This window comes from Sminthopsis crassicaudata, chromosome 2 (assembly GCF_048593235.1).
Source record: "Sminthopsis crassicaudata isolate SCR6 chromosome 2, ASM4859323v1, whole genome shotgun sequence".
In the NCBI taxonomy this organism is placed as follows: Eukaryota; Metazoa; Chordata; class Mammalia; order Dasyuromorphia; family Dasyuridae; genus Sminthopsis; species Sminthopsis crassicaudata.
The window spans coordinates 210,328,510-210,351,731 of record NC_133618.1 but is presented as its reverse complement, the minus strand read 5'-3'; the positions used below and the strand labels follow the sequence as shown (position 1 = coordinate 210,351,731).

The window sequence follows — 23,222 nt, the reverse complement described above, 5'->3', positions numbered from 1 at the left end:
TAACTTTTTCCTATAAGGTGATTAAGAGAAAGTAACTAAAGAGAAATGTTTAGTGACTTGGGCTTTTTGCATCAAAGGGAACATTTGTGTCAAAAACAAAAGACAACATTTTTCTTTAAGAAGTTATAGATTTCTACCAATCTTTCCCATTACCCAGAAAAAAGGGAGGGAATAAAAAGGAAGGGGTAAGGAAAGTAATGAAGGCAAGGAAGAAAAGGAAAGAAGGAAATAAGAAAAGGGAATAAAGGAAAGGGGAAAGTAGGGAAGAAGGAAAAAAAGGGAAAATTTGTAAAAAGAGAAAATCCTACAATATTAAAGCCTAGCAAAAACTGTAATTTTAAAAGTATATGTAAAATATATTTTCAATGTGATGTTACATTTTAAATATAATAGCTTGTGCTGAAAGGCCCATGAATGATGCCTCAGAAGCACTGAGAACACTGCTCTAATTTATTTCTTAAACTGTCATGGAACTTATTCTTTTAAAAATGCATTTGTAAATTACAAAGACAATATATTTGATTAATTTTTATTTGTTTAATTATGAATCAGGAAGTTCCCACTAATGGTATAAAATGTAGGTGTTGCCTCCAGCCTTACTGTCTATCAATGAATACTAAAGGTAGTTTTCAATTAGGCAGAGAAAAAGTAAATCTCAGAGCCCCACTTTGCCAACTTTTAAAATTATGCTCACTAATGGAATAATACATCAAAATAAAAGGAATAAAATAGTATATGATTAGAATCATTGTGAAAACTCCATGACACTTCAGCCCTGCAAAGCACTTCTTATGATGCACCTATAATATACTTACTATGTGCACTTACTACAATATACTTACTACATACATAGACTCAAAGATGCGTGTTACATCCCTTTATAGGAAGAATCTGTTCAAATAACAAGAATCTTATAATACTGCTTATATGACCATCTAATGAAATCAGGGGAAATTTTTGTTAATAATACTATGCACATTTGCCCCAGCTTTTCTTTCTTAAAATCCAAGTCCTCCTGAGTGAATGAATGACTTCTTAGATATGAATTAGGTATTGCAGAAAATAAATGAATGTTGTCAGACCAATAAGAAATTATGCACAATTAAATCAACTATGTTCAAGGCACACAATATCCAAAAAACAAGAGAGTTAATAAGGGTGTCAAACAAGAGCTATAGGTCAAATCTAAGCAACTTCTAAGGTTTAACATAAGTATATAATGAATATTATTAGGTGCTTCGATTTCCAACATGAGAAACTAAGTATTATTCACTTTGGGGGAACTCAATAAAATATTTATTGTAAGAAGGAGTTGAGGGGCAAACAGATTTTCACAGTAACAAAGGCATGAGTACAATGATAGCCTTTTTTTTTATGTCTGCCCGACAGCCATTCCATGTTGTTTTGAATGAGGTTGTGTAACCTAAGATGACAATGAATTGAATTCATGTTAATTAATTTGATCAAATGGAAATATGTCACATGGAATAAACAGTTTTTTCCTTATGACTTTTCTGTCAGCCTTATGTCACTGTTCTGTTTGCTCCTACAAAAATTAGACCAAAAAAAATACCCCTAATTAAAAAAAAAAATCAAAAGGCAAAAAGCAAACAAGATCTCAGTTGGAAAGCTTGTTTTCTATGCCCATGAGTGTGTATAGATACTCCTATATGCCTATGCCATCTTACCTGTTCCTGGAAGGGGACACTTCTCACAATGTGGTCCCCATGCCTTCCCAACGCTGCAACAACAGAGCTGCTTGCTGAGCTGAACAGAAAGGGGGTGCATACACTGTCTTCCTGAATTGACAAGTCTATAGCAGGGTCCTTTCTCTTCAGAAATCACAGGATTATCAGCTACAACAAAAGGACAAGAGAGTGCTAGGTTTGATAGAAGAAACAAACAAACAAAAAAATAGAACAAAGTCTCATATCCTATCAAAAATTATATTCATTCAAATCATGAGTATGAAATGTCACTTTAAAGTTAAGCCATAAATAATAGCTCACATTTATATAGCCTTTCAAGGTTCACAAAAACACACAAACAAGGTTCACAACAATCTTGTGAGCTACACAGTGCAAGCATTTTTTTTCTCCATCTTAAAAATGAGGAAATCAATTTAAAGAAGTTTAGCAATTTGCCCAGGGTCACAAAGTTAAAAAGGAGGAAAGCTGAAACCTTACCCAGGAGACTTATGGGGCAGAGCCAAGATGGTGGAGTAGAAAAGCACTAAGCAGAATTTTCCCAACAATTCTCTCCAAATAACTTTTAAACGACACCTCAAATTAAATTCTGGAGTGGCAGAGCCAACAATAAGTCAGAGGGAGATATCCTTCCATCTCAATACAACATAGAAGTTTAGAAAGAGATTGCAGAGCTCCTCTGCACTAGCACTGAACATAGGATCAGACTCTGTTTGGAAATTCCACTGCCTATACCTATTTCTTGGTCACAGTTCAAGAGCAGAAAACACACTTTCAATCAAGAGGGAATGGGAGAACTAGAGAGTAACTGTTTGGCAGTCTATTATTTATACCCATTTCTGGGTGCTAGTTCAAGGATAGAGAGGAACACTTTCAGTCATGAGGGGAAATAGTATTTCTAGCCCTAAGAGATAAAGGACTCTTTTCTCAATATCTTTTCTAGTCCCAAGGGAAGAGAAGCCCAGAAGAGGGACACTGAGGATTAGTATCAGTTACAGTCCCAGAGATCAAAAGCCCTTCCTGTGTAGGGAACAAAATGCAGCCCATGACCAATGACCACATCTCTCCTCAGGTCATATTTTGGTAGCACTGAAAATTTCTGAAATCCCAGAACTAATTCTGAAATCAGAGCACAAAGAAGTGTGAAGCTTAAGACAAAGTCCCTACCACCCATGTTAGGAACAGAGCCCAACATTTATGTAAAGTTTCTAATCAAATTGTAGGATGGAAAAATGAGCAAAGTACAAAACCAAAAGAAGAACTTGACCATAAAAAAACTACTATGTTGCCAGGGAAGATCAAGACACACACTTAGGAGACAACGAAAAAATAGAAAGCCCCAAAGAAAAATGTATAATTTGAAATAAAATGGACAAGCAAGGAAGAAAGACACCCTGGAAGAAGGGGGAAGAGAAAGAAAGAATGGGAAAAATTATCTTACATAAAAGAGCATAAAAGGAAGAGCTTTTACAATGGAGAAGAAAATGTTGAAACAAATTTTTTTTGATGAGTAGGATTGGGGTGGGATGATGCTTAAACTGCACTCAATGTAAACTGGTTCAAAAAGTGAAAATATATATTCATATGCAGACTCAATTAGTAATAAAAACTTATCTTACCCAAGAGGGGAGGAGGGGAAGGGGATAAAAGAAAGGAAAGGCATATAAAAAGTGGCAGTACTCTGAAGCAAAATAGATATTTGAGGAGGAACAGGAAAATAGGAGAGAGGGGGGAGGCAGGATGGAGGGAAGGAAGAAGGTAAAGAAAGAGGGAAAGAGGGGAGGAGAAAGAGAGGAAGAAAGAAAAAGAGAAAAGAAGAGAGAGACAGACAGAGAGACAGAGAGAGAGAGAAAGAGAAAGAGAGACAGAAAAACAAATAAAAGAAAATTAAAGGGAGGAAAATGCACTGTAAGTAATCAAAACTATAAATGTAAATGGTATGAACTCATCCATAAAATGGAAATGGATTTCAGAATGGATTAAAAAACAGAATCCAATAATGTATTTTTCAAAAGAAACACACATGAAACATAGGAACACATTTAAATATGATAACTGTTATATCTTTAAAAGGAATAGGAAGTTGTACATAATAGGTTTGTAATTTCATGTGCAATTATCTTTTTGTTTTCTATTCTACTATGTTGTGGAATTGTTTATTTTTTAAATTCAGAATAAAATAAAAATTTTCAGTTATATATTACTATTGGAAAAAATAAATGTGAAATGAAATAGAAGAATACACACAAAATTAAAATAATGGGCTGAAGGAGAACTGATTATGTTTCAGCCAAAGTAAAAAAAAAAAAAAAAAAAAAAAGGCACAGGTATCAATCATAATTTCAGTCAAAACAAAAGAAAAAATAGAGATAATAAAAGCAGAGAAACTACATATTTTACCACAGACAATGAAGTAATAACAATACTAAACATATATGCTCTCAACATGGTAGCATCCAAATTCAAAAGTTAAATAAATATAGAAGAAATAAATAATAAATCTCTACTAGTAAGACACCTTAACTTTCCTTCTCAAAGTTAGCTAAGTTTAACCACAAAATAAAATTTAAAAGTCAAGAAGAATAAAATCTTAGAAAAGTTAGATAGAATAGAATTTTTTAAAAATTGGAATAAAAATGAGTATCTTTTTCTCAGTTGTATATGGAACCTTCATAAAATTGACAAATACAGAAATATTAATTGCACCATTATCAGATCTTAATTAAATAAAAATGTAATTCAAAAAAGGTTGAAAAGCATAGATTAAAACATTAAAAACTAAATGAATTAATTCCAAAGAATGAATGGGTCAAAGAAAAAAAAAATCATAGAAACAACGAATAATTTCTTCTTCTTTTTTTTTTCTGAGGCTGGGGATAAGTGACTTGTCCAGGATCACCCAGCTAGGAAGTGTTATGTGTCCAAGACTAGATTTGAACTCGGGTCCTCCTGAATTCAGGGCTGGTGCTCTATCCACTGCACCACCTACCTGCCCCTAAATAATTTCTTTAAAAAAAATGACAATGAGACAACATTACAAACTTTTTGGAATGCAGCCAAAATAGTACTTAGAGGGAAATTTATATCTCAAAATGTAAATATAAATAAATAAGGGTAAGAACAAATCAATGAACTGAGCATGCAACTAAAAATTTAGGAAAAGAGCAAATTAATAATCCCCTATTAAACATCAAAGTGGAAATCCTAAAAATCAAAGGAAATATTTTCCTTTGTGAAAATCTGAAAGTAAATGTAAAACACCATTGAAATAATAAATATAACTAGGAACTAGTTTTATTAAAACTATTAAAATGTATAATTCATTTGTTGATTTGATTTTAGAAAGAAAATAAACAAATTATGAGTATTAAAAATGAAAAGGGTGAATACCCCACCAATGAAGATATCAATAATCATGCATTCTTTTGTCTTACTAAAATTGTTAATCTAAGTAAAATGGATGAAAATTTACAAAAATACAAATTGCCCAAATTTACAGAATAAGTAATAAAATACTTAAATAATCCTGCTCAGAGAAAGAACTGGAATATGTCATCACTAAATTTCCTAAGAAAAAATTCCCATGGATTTATAAATAAATTTCTATTACACATGGAACAATTAATTCCAATACTATATGAAATATTTGAAAAAAAAAAGATAAAAAAGGAATCCTACTAAATTCCTTTATGATAAAATATGGTTTTGATATTTATACAGGAAAAGCATAAATTGGAAAAGAAAATTATAGACCAATATTCTTAATATCAATGCAAAAAATTAAATAAAATACTAGCAAGGAGATTGTAGTAGTACATCAGAAAGATCATACATTATGACCAGATAAAATTTACATCAGGAATGCAGAATTGGTTCAATAATTGAGAAAAATTATCAGCATAATAGACCATATCAATTTTAAGAAATCATACAATCATATCAATAGATACCAAAAAAAACCTTTGACAAAATATGACACCCATTCTTACTGAAAACACAAGAAAGTACAGGGGATCAATACAGACTTTCTTAAATTGATAAGGATAATCTATCTAAAACCAAAAGCAAACATTGTCAGAAAGGGGGCAAAGCTGTACCTTATTACCATTATAAAGAATGATATCATATGTAAATCAGGGAACTATGAAAAATGTAGCTGTTGGATATATAGATAATTGAAAAGTTATGTCCAAACAAGAGATAGAAGGGACTATGGAAAGTAAAATACATAATAATGATTATATAAACTTAAAAAGGCTTTTTCATAACCAAAAATCCACACAGTCAAAATTAAAGGGGAACTGGAAACTAAAGGAAAAATTTTGTGACAAAACATTATTTCTTGAATATATATATATATATATATATATATATATATATATATATATATATATATATATATATATATATATATTTATATATATATATATATATATATATATTTATATATATATATTTATATATATACACATATATGAATATATATATATCATATATGTGAATATATATTATATATATGAATATATATGTGTGTGTATACATATATATATATGTGTGTATACACACACATATATATGTGTATAAGTGGAACTGAGTCAAAATTATAAAAATAAGAGCAATTAATCAGTTTATAAATGATCTAAATAGAGAAATGCAAATTAAACCAGATAACACCCCTTACTGAGATTGGCTAGAAAATGCAAATATTAGAGGGAATGTGGAAAAATTTGGACATTCTGTTGGTAGACTTATATAATAGTCCAATTATTCTGAAGAACAATTTAAAACCATGCCCAAAGGTCTCTAAAATTATGTATACTCTTTGACCCAATAATACTTTGAGATTTATATCTCAAAGAGATCAAAGAGAAAAAATACTTACTTCTACAAAAGTATTTACAACCACTCTTTTTATGGTGGCAAAGGATTGGAAATTGAGGGAATGCCCATCAAATGGGAAATAAATTAGTTGTGGTGTATAGTTTTAATGGAATACTATCAAGCTATAAAAAACGAGAAGCAGGATAAGGATAATTTCAGAAAACTCTATGAAGGGTGGAACTCTGAAAAGGTGTACTTAAATCTAGGGCAGCAAGGTACTTATAGCTAAGTACATAATTAATGTGATACTTAATATGATGTAATAATGTAATGTTCTACAGCTGGTGAATACTGAAGTATTTAGGGGCTGAGGGAGAGACACAGAGGTTTCTCAGTCACAGACACAAGAGAAGATACCAGATTCCAAATGCCATCTTTGATCAGCCAAGTAACCCCTTTCTGCTTCCTTCACTCCTCCACTAAGACCCAGTCTCTGTCTGACTCAGTCTCCTTCAGCAGTCTGACAGTCTGACAGTCTCAATCAATCTCAGTCTGAGTCTGACTTTGTCCCCAGTTCTCTCAGCTCTTAAACACCCTGTTACAATCACATCATTACAGTATACTGAGTATAAGCCAATCTAGAGTGATGATATCATTCATTATATCATAATAGATATGTGAACTAGAGAACCATTATCTCATCAATTGCACTGAGTTAACACCTTGTTTCAAGTATACTTCTCCAGAGTTCCGCCCTCTACAAAAACTTTTGCAGATTCCTATAAATTCAAAAAAAGTCCAGTAAACAGAACCAGGAGAACATTTTACACAGTAACATCAATATCGTAAGGATGATCAACTGTGTAAAACTTATTTATTTTGATCAACAACAAGGATGCAAGATATTTCCAAAGGACACATAATCAAAAATGCCATCGACCTCCAGAGAGAGACTGATGAACACTGAGGGCAGACCGAAATAAACTTTATTTTTATTGCTTTATTTTGTCTTTCTTTTGCAATATGGCTAATATTAAAGTACATTTTTGCATGACTTCATATGTATAATCAAACTCAAAGTGCTTGTCTTCTCAAATAAGGGGAAGGTATAAGAAGGTAACAGCATTTGGAACTAGAACATTTTTTTAAGTGACTGCTATGCATTTTTTTACATGCAATTGGAAAATATTTAATGACTTTTTAAAAATTAGCATTGTCAAGGGATTTCTAAAAACAGTAGAATTTGAAAGCACTAGGTACTCTTGTTGAAATTGGAATCACACAAAAGAAAAAGGGATGCAGAAAAGAAGTTTAAGCAAAGAAGGATTGCCTACTTCACATTTTTCTAAATCGAGAGCTAGATCAATCCAGGGAGACTTCCAGACACCTACTACCCATGAGACAACAAAAACAAAATACTCTTATACCTGTCAGATTGTATATCAGGGAAAAAAAAAAAAAAAAAAAAAAAACTTAAACTAGAGCTTTTCTATAGTAAAGGTATGTTACTAATTCACTATACTGCCATCATCTTATCCTAAACTATTAAATTCTGTTTTCAAGTCTAACTTTGATCACAGATCAAGGATATAAAGAAGGTGTTGCCTGACAGACAGGAAGAACTGCATAAATTCTGAGGAAAAAGCTATCACTGAGGTTTCACAAAGGAACTAAAACTAAGGAGCCTTGAAGCCTAAATGACATAAGGATAGGTAGAAAAAAAGGAGACAATTCAACCAGAGGAAATTAATGTAAACAAAAGCTCCTAAATAAAAAATAAGGTTGATTTATCTTTAGGGGATGATCAACTGAATCTGAGGGAAGAATGAATAATATGACACAGATAAGTGAAGTTACTAAAATAGGCCAGATTACATATTCTGTCTCTATAAAGTGCTTACTAAATGCTTACTCACTGACTACAAAAACCGAATTCTAGATTTAGCTTTCTGGGCATTAAGAATAGAAATGTTTTTGAGCACAGTAATGACATTTAAAGAGTATTTTCAGCAAAATTAACATCACATCACATCTATTGTAAAAAAAAGACCTAGATTAATGTTGATAGATTGATAAAAACTAGGGAAATTAACAGAATTGACTAAGGCATCAAAGGAAAGGAAAAAGTCAAAGATGACTCAGAAGTTTAGATCTGGAAAAGCAGAATAATAGCACCATGGGAACAAACAGAAAAATAGGAAAGAGGGGTATAATTTAGAGAGAAGACTATGTATTTCACTTTGGACATCCAAGTGGAAACAACCAGCAGGAATTTATCTACCCAGTTTTGCAAAGATCATCCATTTCTCAGTCTAAGTTCTCAGATTTAAATATAAACACTTGTACCTGAAAGAAAAAGTTTAAATTTAATATAAGAGAGATAGTTGTTTGTAGAGGAGAATAGATATTTTATTGAGAATCTCTTTTAACCAACTTTAAAACCTTTGCCATCCCTTATAAAAGAGACTGAACTCAAATGACACCATCTGCAGGAGATCTTTCCAGTTCTTCCAGCCACATTTGAGTCTACCTCTCTGTGTATCATGTATATACATATTTATTTATGTTATGCTCTCAGAATGTGAGCTCCTTTGAAAGCAGGGAATGTGATTTTTACTTTGTATCCCTCACATTTAGCAAATTCTTGCTAAATGATTGAATAAAAATAACTTTCTCTTTTTCTTCAGATGTCAATAGGAGAAATGTCTGGATTATTTTTAAAAAACACATCTTTTATAATCTGAATATGTCTTAATATAATATTATACATTCCAGGAATGGCAATGCTCCTGCATTTCTTTCATGGTATACCCTTATACATCTTAAGAAGCAAATACTGGCACAAAAATATTACAATCTGCTGCTGATTATGCAAAGTACCATTGTGGCCCCCCAATCCCAATGTACTTCTTTCTAACTTGTTTATTATTGCCAATGGCAACACCATATTACCCAGTCCCTCTAGTCTTGTATATAGCCTTGGAGCAATTTTTAGTACTTCTTTGTACCTTTTTTTCTCTCTCATATCTATCTTTCTCACTTTTCTTCAACTGTTCTTTAACCATTTCCTTAAAAGTTAATTCATAATAGAATGAGATTACTTTAAATTATAATATTCTACATCATGTCTCCATGGTACTTCATGAAAAACAGATAAATGTAGAGAAAAGATAAAGAGTTTTTAGATAAATTGATAATGATTTTATTATCATTATGATCCACTGGATGATCTTAAATAACTTGGGCTTGAACTCTTAACACTGAACAGTTGCTTTATTTAACCAGAAATAATATATGTTATTATTTATAGATCTATAAAAATGTTATTCTATTTACATGCACACTGAATTGGTTGAACTGTGATGCTAAATATTTTTTCCTGTACTTAAATGAGCAAAATGGGTTGAGATCCCTCTCCTGACACATATTTCCTATGTGACCCTGAGCAAAGTACTTGACCTTTTTGAGTTTTAGCAAATTCATCAACATTCTAATCTGAAAAGAAATTATCAGCTCCATTGGTACAGGAATTTCCTAACAGAAATAACCTACACCAGTGAAATCTCTATTCTGATTTCTAATGAAAGAAAAGCTTTTCTTATAAAATTTTCTATTCTACACTTACACCATTTTAAATGAAAATAGGAGTAATTAGTTATAAGAAAGCAGGCAACTAAACAAGCCTTATTAGAAAGTGATAAATTCCAAGGGGGTTTTTATAATTTCTGACATTTCTACAATGTCAACATGAGTGAGCTAATAAGCACACCTAAAAAGCAAATGTTATTTGCCTAAAAAAAATTCTGTTTCTTTTCCCAAAATTATCAGTTTAAATAGACCAAGGCTCAGATAAGATATAAGTTAGCTTTTATCAAAACAAAATAAACAAACAAAAAGGTTCCTATTGTCTTGTTCTTGAAAAAAAAAATTGGTGTCCAATTTCAAGAAACAAATTTAAAACAAAATATAAAACATCTAAATATATAAAAATTTTAATAACTCACGAAACTTTAACCAATAATCACATTTTCCATTTTCACAAAAAATGATTAATCCATAAACAGCTATTACATATCTTCTGTGTGCTAAGTCACTGATGACACAAATAAAGGTGCTTACATCTTTACTGGTAAAATACACAATGTGTAGAATCTCTAAAAATTGAAGGAATGAGAAGACTTTTGAAGGAAACTACATTTGAACTAAACCTGGAAAGTAACTGGGAGTTCCAAGAATAAGAAATAGAAAAGCTTGTTTGTTTGTTTTTGTTGCTTAACAAATGCTTACTGTGATCAAAAAGAACCTTGGTCTAGAGCACTGGATTATAATCACAACAGAGGACAAAAGAAGCTATTTGGTTTTATCAAGTTCTCTCACTAAACTTCATTCCCTCAATATATAAAAGAAGATTGGATTAGAGCAGGAATACATAGCATTTGATAGTCATGGGCTCCTTAGGTAGTGTGATGAAACCCACAGACCCCTTCCTAAAAGAATGCTTTTGAAATAAGTAAGATAAAGACCATGAAACTACAAAGGAAACCAATTATATTGAATTATTTATCAAAAATATTTTTAAAATTAAGATAAGTCTATAAGATGGACTGCAAATAAAGGATTGGCAGAATCACAGAATTATAAAGATGGTAGATACCTCAGTGCCCATCTGATGTATCTATCAAGATGCTGGTTTTCTTTTACCTAACCAAATTCATGGGAACTTTGAAATCTACCATACTCCTGGGATATGAGGTCTCCTGATTTCCTTTAGAGGCACAGTTTCTCTGTCCAAATTCAATTTCTACACCATCTCCCAGCTCTCACATTTTCTAAAATTATTCTAAGAATCAGCAAGCATGTATTTGTTACATTCTAAGCATTATGTTACATAGTTAAAATTTGAAGGTAAAAACAATACCTATCCTCAAGGACCTTATATTATAAATGGGGTGATAGTGTGTGTGTGTAAGTAAGTACAAGATGCACACAGAGTAAGTAAAAGGTAATTTACTGCAAAAGGAGAAGGCTACAGCTCCTGGGCTCCTTAAGAAGGTAGATGGAACAGCTGGATCACACAGTGGATATAGCACTGCCCCTGAAGTCAGGAGGTCCATCCTCAGAAACTTAATATTTATTAGCTGTGTGACCCTAGACAAGTCACTTAACCCTAATTGTTCCACATGACAAAAGATGGATGGCCTTTGAACTGAATAGAATGAAAAGGCAGCTATTTTCTATTCCTATTAGCATTTATCACCTCACTTATCTCTTTTAGACCTAACTAGTTAGATCAGTTACTTATCTTCAGTCCCAGTGCTAACTGTTATAGCTAAGATGTCAAATTATGAGTTAGTATCCTTCCTCATATAATTGGGGCTTCAGTAGCACAATTTACTAAGAGAAGATTAAGTACTTTAAATTATTGTTTTATAATATTCCTAACTGGCATGTAGGTGGTAGCGAGTATACTGATTTTGTATCAAGGTATATTTGACCTTCATCCTAAAAATTCAATTCTCCTTTTCTCTCCCTCCCCTTTTCAGCTTTCTTTTGTTTTTGTTTTTTTTTTCTCCTCCATTAGAATGTAAGCTCCCAGAGAACTTAAAATTTCTTACTTTTGTAACCTCGCATAGAGAAACCACTTAATAAATTCTTCCTGCCTTTATTATAGACCTATATCACAAAATTTTCCCCTGAAAAAAAGTTGAGTAAAAATTCATTAATTCAAACTCATCAGATTTGGAAATAATTCATGTAGGAGTAATGCTACAACTTATTTCACAAGGAAACAATGAACACCCAGGGTTTTGTTTTTGTTTTTTTCTTTGCATCTCCAGTGCTTAACAAAGTGCCTGGCAGATACCTGACACTTAATAAATGCTATTGACTTTACTGAATAAGAGAAATGTTTAAAATAACTAAAAAGAGTACATTGTTTCCATATGCACCAAAGAATTTCATTCAAGAAAAACATCTGCTAGTTTGCAAAGCATTCTTTTTAGGTTCTTATTAAAGCAAAACCCATAAGGAGATCTATTAAGTCTCAGACTAGCTCTAAGAATTTATTTATTAATTACTGCATTTATCTAGGATAATAGATTTAGACCTGGAAGTTATCTTAGAGACTAGCTAGCATAAACCTCCTCCTTCTACCCACCCCCACCCTAATGAAAAATGAAGTTGATCAAGTTTAAACTAATAGACTTGAATCCATATAACTTGTCTCCAAATCTAGTTCTCTTTATACTGTACTATTCTGAAAATAAGAGAATCATAGAATTTTAGAATTCCATGAGTCCCCTAATCTAACTTCTATCTAATTCCTGAATTCCCAGTAAAATAAGTTTTAGAATTCATCCAATCTTCACATTTTAAAAGAAATATCCTCTAAATCAGGTTTTTCAATTATTTAGATTTGCCTTTCCCAAATGTCTAAATTAATGAGGTTTTATGTATTTCAAATCTATAGCAGCCTCTTCAAATAACCTATACAGGGCATTTTCTTGGATTTACCAAAAATAATATTTCATTAGAATGAAGAACAAAGATAATTGATCATTTTTATTACTTACGGATACAAGTTGACAATGTAGGATCTGGCACAAATCCCAGTTTGCAGGTACACCTATAGCTGCCCAGTGTATTCAAGCACTCACCATTAGGGCATGCTCCTTGCATCTGGCATTCATTAATGTCTATAGGAAGATATCACAGATAACCAGAAGTTAAGTTCTTTGCAGAAATCACCTATAAGCTGCTTTTATTCTATTTGCCAAAAGAAATAGCCACCTGGTGATAACTAACAGTATGCCAGTGGTCCTTGATTAGCACCCTACAAAGACTTCAAATCCAATCAACACATTTATTAGGAACTATTACTTTCAAGGCCCTGCAGGGGCTAAACTGATTAAGAAAGGTCAAGAAATTTGCAATCCAGTTGGGAAGACAAGATAGAAACATAAAAGAGCTTGAAGATTTAATTGTCAGGTTGATTAAAATGAGAGACGATATTTCAGAATATCACAAATTTATAGTTAGAAGGCTATAAAGGGCAGTACTGTCGCTTTAACAGATGATTAAACTGTGACATGGGGATGTCAAATTACTTTATTGGGGTTACAAAGAATAGGGAGCTAAGGAATGATCAGGTCCTCTGACATCAAAGGCAAGTTTATCTCCTACTTACCTTTTTTGGACAATATATCATCTTATATAAGACTGCTAAATAAGTAGGCAATCAATAAGAAAATTCAGAGGTATAAAAGAAATTGTTTCAATCAAGGAGGTAGGATAAGAATCCCAGAATTTAAGTTAAAAGGAACTTCAGTGGCCATTTAGTCTAAACCATACACAAAAGAAATCCCTGCCATAATAAACAAGTGGTTATCTGATCTCTACTTAAAAACTGCTAATAAGGGTAATCTACCACTTTCCTTTGAGTCCCATTCTCCTTTTAGACAACCCTAAGAAGTTTTTCTTTTCATCAAGGTTAAATCTGCTTATTTTTATTTGTAACTTCTACCTATTGCCCCTGGTTCTATGCTTCTGGACCAAAGTGAGTAAGTCTAATTTATCTTCCATTCAACACTTGAATAGAATTACCATGTCCCTTCACCTTTTCCAATATCCTCTTCTCTAAACTAAATATTCCCAGAAGAAAATCCATTAGGTCTTGGATTCACAAAAAAGGATCAAAAAGAACATTTTTAGAGAACTATGTAATAAGGGCAGAAGACAGGTAAGTACAAGATGTGGATGTCAGACCATGGAGACCTTTTAATTCTAGGCTACATTTAGACTTTATTCTACAAAGAGAAAGAAGTTATAACATTTGAGCAGCAACAGAATAAAGCATAGTTTTATGAACATTAATATGTTATTTATACACACACACACACACACACACATATAAAAGGTAGGTTGGAGAAGAGGGATAATGGAGAAAAAGAGGGTATTTAAGAAGCTATTATAATATCCAGGCAATAACAGTTCAAGTGAAAGGATGACAAAGAAGGGATGAATAAGAGAATATATAAAAACTAAAAATTGACAGAATGTGGTGATTCATTGAATAAGGAAGGGGACAGAAAACTGGGTACTAACTTTAAAATTTTGAGTTTTTGAAGCTAATAGTGGCACTATTGACAAAAATAGATCAACTCGGAGAAATCGAAATTTGCAATGGAAAAAAGCAGAGATTATCTTAACTATTATGAAAGGTTAGAAATATAGGGCTGGTATTTTTAAAAATAGGCCAAGCCTAGTAAGATTTATTTGGGAGTAACTATTAATTCTATGGCAATTTAATATTGAATCACAAAGAAATCATAGTAATTAGTGCCTGAAAAAAACTAAGATTAAAATGATTTTTTTTTTTACAAAAGGAATAATTTGGTCTTCTGTTATATCTTAATAAATTCCTAATTTGGCTATAATTCTTTTCAAACTTTTACTACAGTTTAATTATTTTTTTTTTAGCTAAATCTGTCATGACCAGCATCCTCTTCATATTTATTTAGGGAAACAAAATTTTATACAACTGTTAATTTATTATAAATATAGCAAGAACCCAAAGATGATGAAAAGATCTCACACCTAAATGCTATTTGGGGCTGAAATGTTAAAATGGTGATGTGTCTGTATAGGCACAATTATGCATAGTCTGCAATAGTGAACTAAATTAGAATACATAAAGTAACGAGTAAATTATTGTATCACATGGTCATGGGATTCTAAATACATGTCATTACCTGCAATGTGCACTTGGACACAAAGCATAACTACAAATATTTCTTACCATTCATTCTCCTTAAAAGGACTAGTACAAACATGCTAGAATACTTTCCAAGCCAACATGGTGCTTATCTGGTACCACTAAAGATCTGTGCCCCAACTTAAACCCAAAGCTTGGGCAACCAGCCAATCACATAAAAGGAAATTAAGGACATTGCCAAAAAAACTGGGCAGAGATCCCACTCTTCTGTTGCATCTCATGTTTACAACAGACTTTGGACTTCACCTCTACCTCATAAATGACCATCTAGTCATAATACTATACCACTGTCCACTTTTGTTGTGCATATGCCACCTTATATAATTAGTTCAATCAGTGTTTTTCTTTAATGCCAGGTTAAGAGGTACTATGAGAAATAAGCTTTAATAAAAGAGAGAATTATTTCTGGAACATAGGGCATTAAAAGGGTGGTTTTCAATGTAACATCCTAGTAAAAAAGGACACAGAGAACTTGTAAGAAAGGGAGGTAAGAGGATATCAAAGATAAATTACATATCTAACATTTTTTGCTCAGAGCTGGTCCTATGCCCAAGAAAGGGTGAAGAATCATTCTTAAACTTTAGCAATGCTTCTATAAAACCTTGCAATACTCCCCTCATTACCACAGCCAACTTGAAAATAAAGTACTGGCAGTCTCTGGCTTATCAAAGATCCACATATGCAAGCATCTAAGTTCTAATACTACAAAGTCCTCACTGCTACTTCCATAAGAAGAAGGGGGAAAAATTTGAATTTTTCTACTAAAAAACAAAACTTGTCATATCCTGTGCTAATTACTACAATAATATGAATGAAAGGAATAATTGTTTTTTTTTAAAGTTTAGTACACTGAAATTCGGATGGTGGATCTTGACCATGGTAGATAAAAAATAATGAATTTCAAATAAGGGAGACAATGGACAAGAAAAAATGCAAAACCTTTAAGATGCAGTCTCTATGTCAGTTGGTTTAACTTAACTATTAGTTTTTATTTATTAGGAAAAAAATGGCATGGGGGAGAGGAGTGATCCAATTAAGTCTAGAAATGACTGCTAGAAAAACAAAAGTATAAATAAAGCTAAACTTTAAAAAGTGGAAAGATTAGATCCAATTGAATACAACACATTTATTAAGCGCCTATTATGTACAAAAAACTGTAGGATAAAATGGGGATACAGAAACAAAATTGAAAAACTTAGCAAGAAAAAAGGAAGCTTAGTAGAAGGAATAAATATTGTTTGTTTTTGCTTTGCTTTGTTTGGGAAGATGGGAAATAATGAATTCCATTCTCATCACACTGAGATATCCACAAGTTATTCAATTTGAAAACTTTAAAAGATAATTGGTAATACATGACTATAGCTTAAGAGAGAATGAAGGACTGGAAATAACCTGAATGCATATATGACTAAGCAATACAGAATTGATAATAGAGATATTAAAGAGAAAGAAGCGAATCCAAAACAGAATCTTGGTGGAGATGATATGGATGAATTATCAGCAAAGGAAGCTAAAAATGAGTAGCCAGATATGGGGGTGGCAGGAGATAATAAAAGGCAATTGTTACAAAATTTTTAAAGGTCAACGTTTAGGAGAAAGTGATCAAGTGTCAAATACTTCAGAAAAGCTGGAAATGGAGACTAAGAGGAATAGGATAAAATATGTAGATTAACAGGATGGGACAAAGAAGGAGGGAAAAGATGGGAGAGGTTAGGGGAGATATCCTTGAAAGAGAAGAAAGTAAGATAATGGATAGAAGTAAAGCAGAGGAGTCAGTAGAAATAGGAAATAGGAGATACATACAAATATATGATAATGATCAGGAGTAGAATTAACTAGGAAAAAAAGCAGGGAAGGTAATCATTGATCTCAGATAAAGTTAAAATAGATTTATTCAAAAGAAAAATAGGGAAATTATATTATATATCAGCCATATTAATCAATTTTATTTTACACTATTTAAAATAACTAGATAGTAATAAAGTTTGAACATTGCTATGGTATAGGAAATGATGTTAGTGAATTTAGAAATATGAAAATACTTGGATTTTTCTGACCTCCTTCACCATTTTCTCAGAATTCTGAGTATCTTATTAAGGGTGGCAAAGAAATAAGCATATTTGTAAATATCAGAGAAGGAAAAAGTAGAATACAGTGGAAGATTAAATATATGATGAGTGGGATGAGATAATAGTAAAGGCAATTTGATAAAGACAGGAGGGGATTAGATAAAGCATGCATACACAGAGGCTGAGTTGGAGAAGAGCCTTCCATCTGAGACCAGAGTGAAGGAGGAAAAATAGAAGATGTTATGTGAGATAAGGAAGGAAGGTAGTGAACTCTTGTTCAATTGATCATTTCCTTCATCACCCCCAACTTCCCACTTGATAAGTGCACTTTTGATTTATCTTGCCATTATCTTGCCTCATCATTCTCTTTTAATTTCCTCAAAGCATTCTCCAGTCCCTTCAAACCTCTTTTATGTGTTGTCTTTCCATATTAGAATGCAAGTTTCTCAACAGCAGGAACTATTGCTTGTACAGACAATTCTCACTTAATATCCCCTCCTTCATGGTTCTTTGGGCCCTTCACAGCTGAACAGCTTCAGTGCCAAAACCCCCCACAGAATAAGTGGCTTCAGTGTCAGAATTTCTCATAGTTTCATTTGATTTCATCCAGCACTGAATTTAGCCATGCTACAGAGCTTAACCAAGGCATTACAAAGTCATCATGCTATATATAGCATGGTCAGGTCTCTAGATCCAGTAAAATGATGACAACCTCCAATGACAACAACTCTCATGCAGCTGACCTCTTTGTCTTCAGTGGAACATAAAAAAGAATAATTGTGCAACCCAATAATTGCTTACTTTTACTTCATGGTACATATGCATCACACATGGAATTTGCTGCTAATGATACCCTTACTGTGTTAGCCTTGCTTTCGTGATTTTAGTACACAGACACCATATTAATTTCCACTTGAAACTACTATCCCTTGAAATTAATAGGAACCAAACATGGACTTTCTTCATGGTTTTTGATGCTACATTATTGATTTTATAACTTAAAATTTAACAGTCATCAGAGTTCTCAGGAAATACAGCATGTTAATGATTCACTTTACCACAGCTTTTCCTGAGGAAAATTGACTAAAATAAAAACACATCCTCTCTAATAGCAAGGATGAGTTATTTTATTCTTGGCAATATAAAAATACAATGAATTCCCCCAAAAATAACAGCCAAAAAGGGCCCCAACTTAGCTTTGCAAATCCTAAAATATTCAGGCCTATATCACAGATTATAAATCCTCTTCAAAAATGCTTCATCAAAGCAGTCTGACTTCAGAAAAGACTGGAAAGACTTAAATGAACTGATGCTAAGTGAAGTGAGTACAACCGAAAGAACATTATACACAGCAACAAGATTATATGATGATCAACTGTGATGGATTCTTCAACAATGAGATGATTCAAAGTAATTTTGATAGACTTATGATAGGAAAAAACCATCTACATCTAGAGAGAGAACTATGGAGAATGAATGTGGATCAAAGCATTGTATTTTCACCTTTTTATTATTGTTGGTTGGTTTTTTCCTTTTTTTTTTTTTCTTTTGAGATGGAGTTTCTTGTGTCACATGACAAACAAGGAAATATGTTTAGAAGAATTTCACATGTTTAACCTATACTGGATTGCTTGCTATCTAGGGGAGGGGAAAGGAGAGAAGAGAGGGAAGGAGAAAAAATTAGAACACAAGGTTTTGCTAAGGTGAATGTTGAAAACTATTCTACTGCATGTATTTGGAAAAACAAAAAGCTATTATAAAAATGCTTCGTCAAACAAAACTAATGCAAACAAGATTAGAAGAGAAGAAATAAATTGGGAAAACATTTTTACATTCAAAGGCTCTGATAAAGTCCTCATTTCAAAATTGTATAGAGAATTGACTCAAATTTATAAGAACTCAAGCCATTCTTCAACTGATAAATGGTCAAAGAATATGAATAGACAATTTTCAGATAAAGAAATGGAAAGTATTTCTAGTCATATGAAAAAGTGCTCCAAATCAGAGAAATGCAAATTAAGACAACTCTGAGATACCACCACACACCTCTCAGACAGACTAAGATGATAAGAAAAGATAATGATGTATATTGGAGGGGATATGGGAAAACTGGGACACTGATACATTGTTGGTGGAACTGTGAATGTATCCAACCATTCTGGAGAGCAACTTGGAACTATGCTCAAAAAGTTACCAAACTGTGCATACCCTTTGCCCTAGCAGTATTTCTACTGGGCTTATATCCCAAAGAGATCTTAAAGAAGGGAAAGGGACCCACATGTGCAAAAATGTTTGTGGTAGCCCTTTTTGTAGTGGCCAGAAAATGGAAACTGAATAGATGCCCATTAATTGGAGAATGGCTGAATAACTTGTTGTATGAATGTTATGGAATATTATTGTTCTGTAAGAAATGACCAACAGGATGATTTCAGAGAGGCCTGGAGAGACTTACATGAATTGATGCTAAGTGAAATGAACAGAACCAGAAGATCATTATATATAGCAACAACAAAATTATAGGATGATCAATTCTGATGGACGTGGCTCTCTTCATCAATGAGATATTCAAACTAGTTCCAATTGTTTAATAACAAAGAGAGTCAGCTACAGCCAGAGAGAGAATTATGGGAAATGAATGTGGACCACAATATAGCTTTTTCACCCTTTCTGTATGATTTACTTGCATTTTTGTTTTCCTTCTCAGGGTTTTTTTTCTTTCTTTCTAGATCCGATTTTTCTTGTGCAGTAAGATAACTGTAAATATATGTATACATATATTGGATTTAACATATACTTTAACATATTTAATATGTATTGGACTACCTGCTATCTACAGGAGGGGGTGGGAAGAAGGAGGGGAAAAGCTGGAACAGAAGGTTTTGCAAGGGTCAGTGTTGAAAATTTACCCATGCATATGTTTTGTAAATAAAAAAGCTATAATTTTAAAAAATGCTTTGTCAATTCAAATTAGAAGTTATGACTAGGTCTGGAAGAGCATTCACTCAGCATGATGCATTTTTAATCAGCTTCCTTTTCCCTTAGAAAATAGAACTGATAAATCATTTAAAAAGCAATTAAAGGCTACCTTTGTAATTGTGGCACATTTTTTGAACTAAATTTTTAAATGTAGTTGCTTTCTGATAAATTATAGCAAACTCAATAAAAAGAATGAATTGGAATAAGTACTTCTAAGTTCTAACATGCCAAATCAATTCAATTCTAGCTATAATAAAGACTGATCCTTTCCTACTATTGTTCCCAAATCATGCAGTATCTGAAAGGGAAACTCCTATTACAATACAACAAATACATCTTACGATTTGCCACTGAATTAATGCCCATGTAATGAGTATTACTTTCTTGAGTGGAAAAGTTCCAATAGTTAGATATTTCCCCCAAATGCTGAAATTAAAGCAGATAATTTTGAAGAAACAATTCACCCAAAAGTCACACAAACAAATCTAAAGAATAATGGAAACTTTTGCTACCTGTGGACATTCTGCCCATACCCAAATAATTGTAAATTGTTTTAAAAAATTAACTCTGAAGAAAAGGTCTTGGATTCAAAGAATGGAAGAAAGTTGATTTACAAGCAAATTGATTTTTCTCAACTCATCTCTAAACTGTAATATTATGACTATGTAGAGGTGATCTCAATATAATCATGCAAGATTATTTTTTCTTTTCAAGTATGCTGAGTCTGCACAAATTGGGAACTTCTATAAAGAAATCTTCTTGATATAATCCTCTGATATAAATTAAAGAAACTTAATAGCTTGCTCATTATTTGCAAAAAAAAAATCTGTTCTTGCTACAAAATGTTAAGATGCTTTATGCAAAAAATTATTTACAAAAGTCAATATGCTACAAAAGTATTCAATAACTTTGTTTCCAAAACTGTCTAGAATGCATGCCTACTTTCTACTCGTAATCCCTAATCCTTTCAAGGTTTAGTTCAAGTGTTCCTCTTACATCAGATCTTTCCTGATAACTCTTAATCAATTAATCAATAAGTATTTACTAAGTGATACTATGTACCAGGTATATATACAAAGACAAAAGAGGATGTGCATATATGAAATACAAACTAAGCAGATAGAAAGTTAAACAAAGGAAAGGTATTTGCAGCTGGGGGAACAATAAAAACCTCCTGAAGGTGAAAGGAAGCCAGGAATTCTATCTAAAACATAGAGGTGATGAGGAAGTGCAGTGTAACACTTAGGGGGCAACCAGCACAAATATGGGTGGAAAGGAAGAGCAAGTAGGCTAGAAAGATTGACTAGTTATTCATAGTCATGTTATGAATCTAAGTAACTGGGAAAATGTTAGTATCCTTAAAAGTAATATAGTTTCTGAAAAGTAGTGAGTTTGAGGAAAAGATATGTTGTATTTTAAACATGATGAGTTTAAAAGGTCTATGAAAGTATCTTAATAAGCAGTTATGGTAACAGATATAAATAATAATTCAGGACTGGAATAAAATAGTTTAGGGAAGGAGGGCATTTAGTAGTAACTAAATAGATCTAGAAAGGCTTCACATAGAAAGTGATACCTGAGTTGAGTGTTGAAATAAACTATGAAATTATAGGATGGGGAGAAGTAGGAGGGCAAGTATTACAGGCATGGAGGACACTCTGTGCAAAGGCCCAAAGATAGGGGAAGATATGTAAATAAGTGGAGCAAGACTTCAATCATCTGTGATTTTGTCATTGTGGGTCCTTCCTCCTTAACAAGTCTTCATTAATTATTGAGATAAAAAATTTCATCAACCCACTTGTGTCTAATCTGATGATGAGTTGAAATGCCTCCATATGGATGTCTTATGGACATTTCAAATTTAATATTTCCAAACATAATTAATCAACTTTCCCCAAAAAACATCCCCTTCCTCCAAAATTCCCTATTTTTGAAAGGGCATAATGATCCTTCAAATCATTTGGGTTTATAACCTCAGAGAATTTCTTGATTCTTCACTCTCTTTCCCCTTATTCCATATTTTCAGCTACAAAATCTGGTTGATTTTTATCTCTACAATGCCTTTCCCATCCATTCATTTTCTCCTTACAAGATTAAGTTGTATCTATTTTGGGTTCCCATAACTTTGCACCCTCTTTTCTAATGTCTCTTTCTCAAATCCATCTTTAACCAAATTGTCAAAATAATCAATCAACTAGCATTCATTAAATTCAAATTATGTATCAGGCATTATACTAGGAAACAGGGATACAAATGCAATCATTATAAATTCCTACTCTCAAAGAGCTTATATTCTCTATAAAACACAGGTCTAAATATATCATTCCCTTGCTCAAGAATTTTCACTGATTCCCTTATTATGAGAAAGTGCTTGAATTTAATTCAATGGGTATGAGAACAAGAAAATAATGATGTAGAATGATCCTTGTTTGCAAATTATTATTAAAAAGATTAGTTTATAAGAGTCATTCCTTGGTGAAAGGATCCAAACAAAAAAAATTCTGCCATTATAATGAAAAGACAAGTTATATCTAGCTCCTGTCTACTTTTCTTCTTTTATCCTTTTACATTCTTGCATATTATTTTCCTTTATGTATTTTAAATTCCAGTCTAATTAAAATGCTAATTGTTTTCTACATTCAATATTCTAGTACATATGTCCCTATGAAATTAGACAAGTCACAAGCCCTGAATCTACTGCCTACTCACCTCATCTTAGAGTCTTTTGTAGCAGCTTAATAATTCAGTCATTGAATTTAACTGAATAAATCTTTCAAACTTATTTATCCTCTTCTTTATAAGATATATACCAGGACCATAAATCTGAACTTAAATGATTTAAGCCAACAACGAAATTTCAGTGATTACTTTCATCAT

At 32.3% G+C, this 23,222-nt stretch overlaps 1 protein-coding gene across 2 annotated transcripts in view; it reads right to left on the bottom strand.

The window, feature by feature from the left end:
• Positions 1-23,222, bottom strand: part of LTBP1 (latent transforming growth factor beta binding protein 1) — a 475,937-nt gene that overhangs the window by 137,068 nt on the left and 315,647 nt on the right. The window contains exons 10-11 of one of the 2 annotated variants that reach the window (XM_074288158.1): positions 13,100-13,222; positions 1,689-1,856 (exon numbers count right to left, since the gene is read on the bottom strand). In XM_074288158.1, the coding sequence (XP_074144259.1) occupies positions 1,689-1,856; positions 13,100-13,222 (291 nt within the window). The remainder of the gene's footprint in view (positions 1-1,688; positions 1,857-13,099; positions 13,223-23,222) is intronic. The other variant, XM_074288159.1, reaches the window with a different exon arrangement.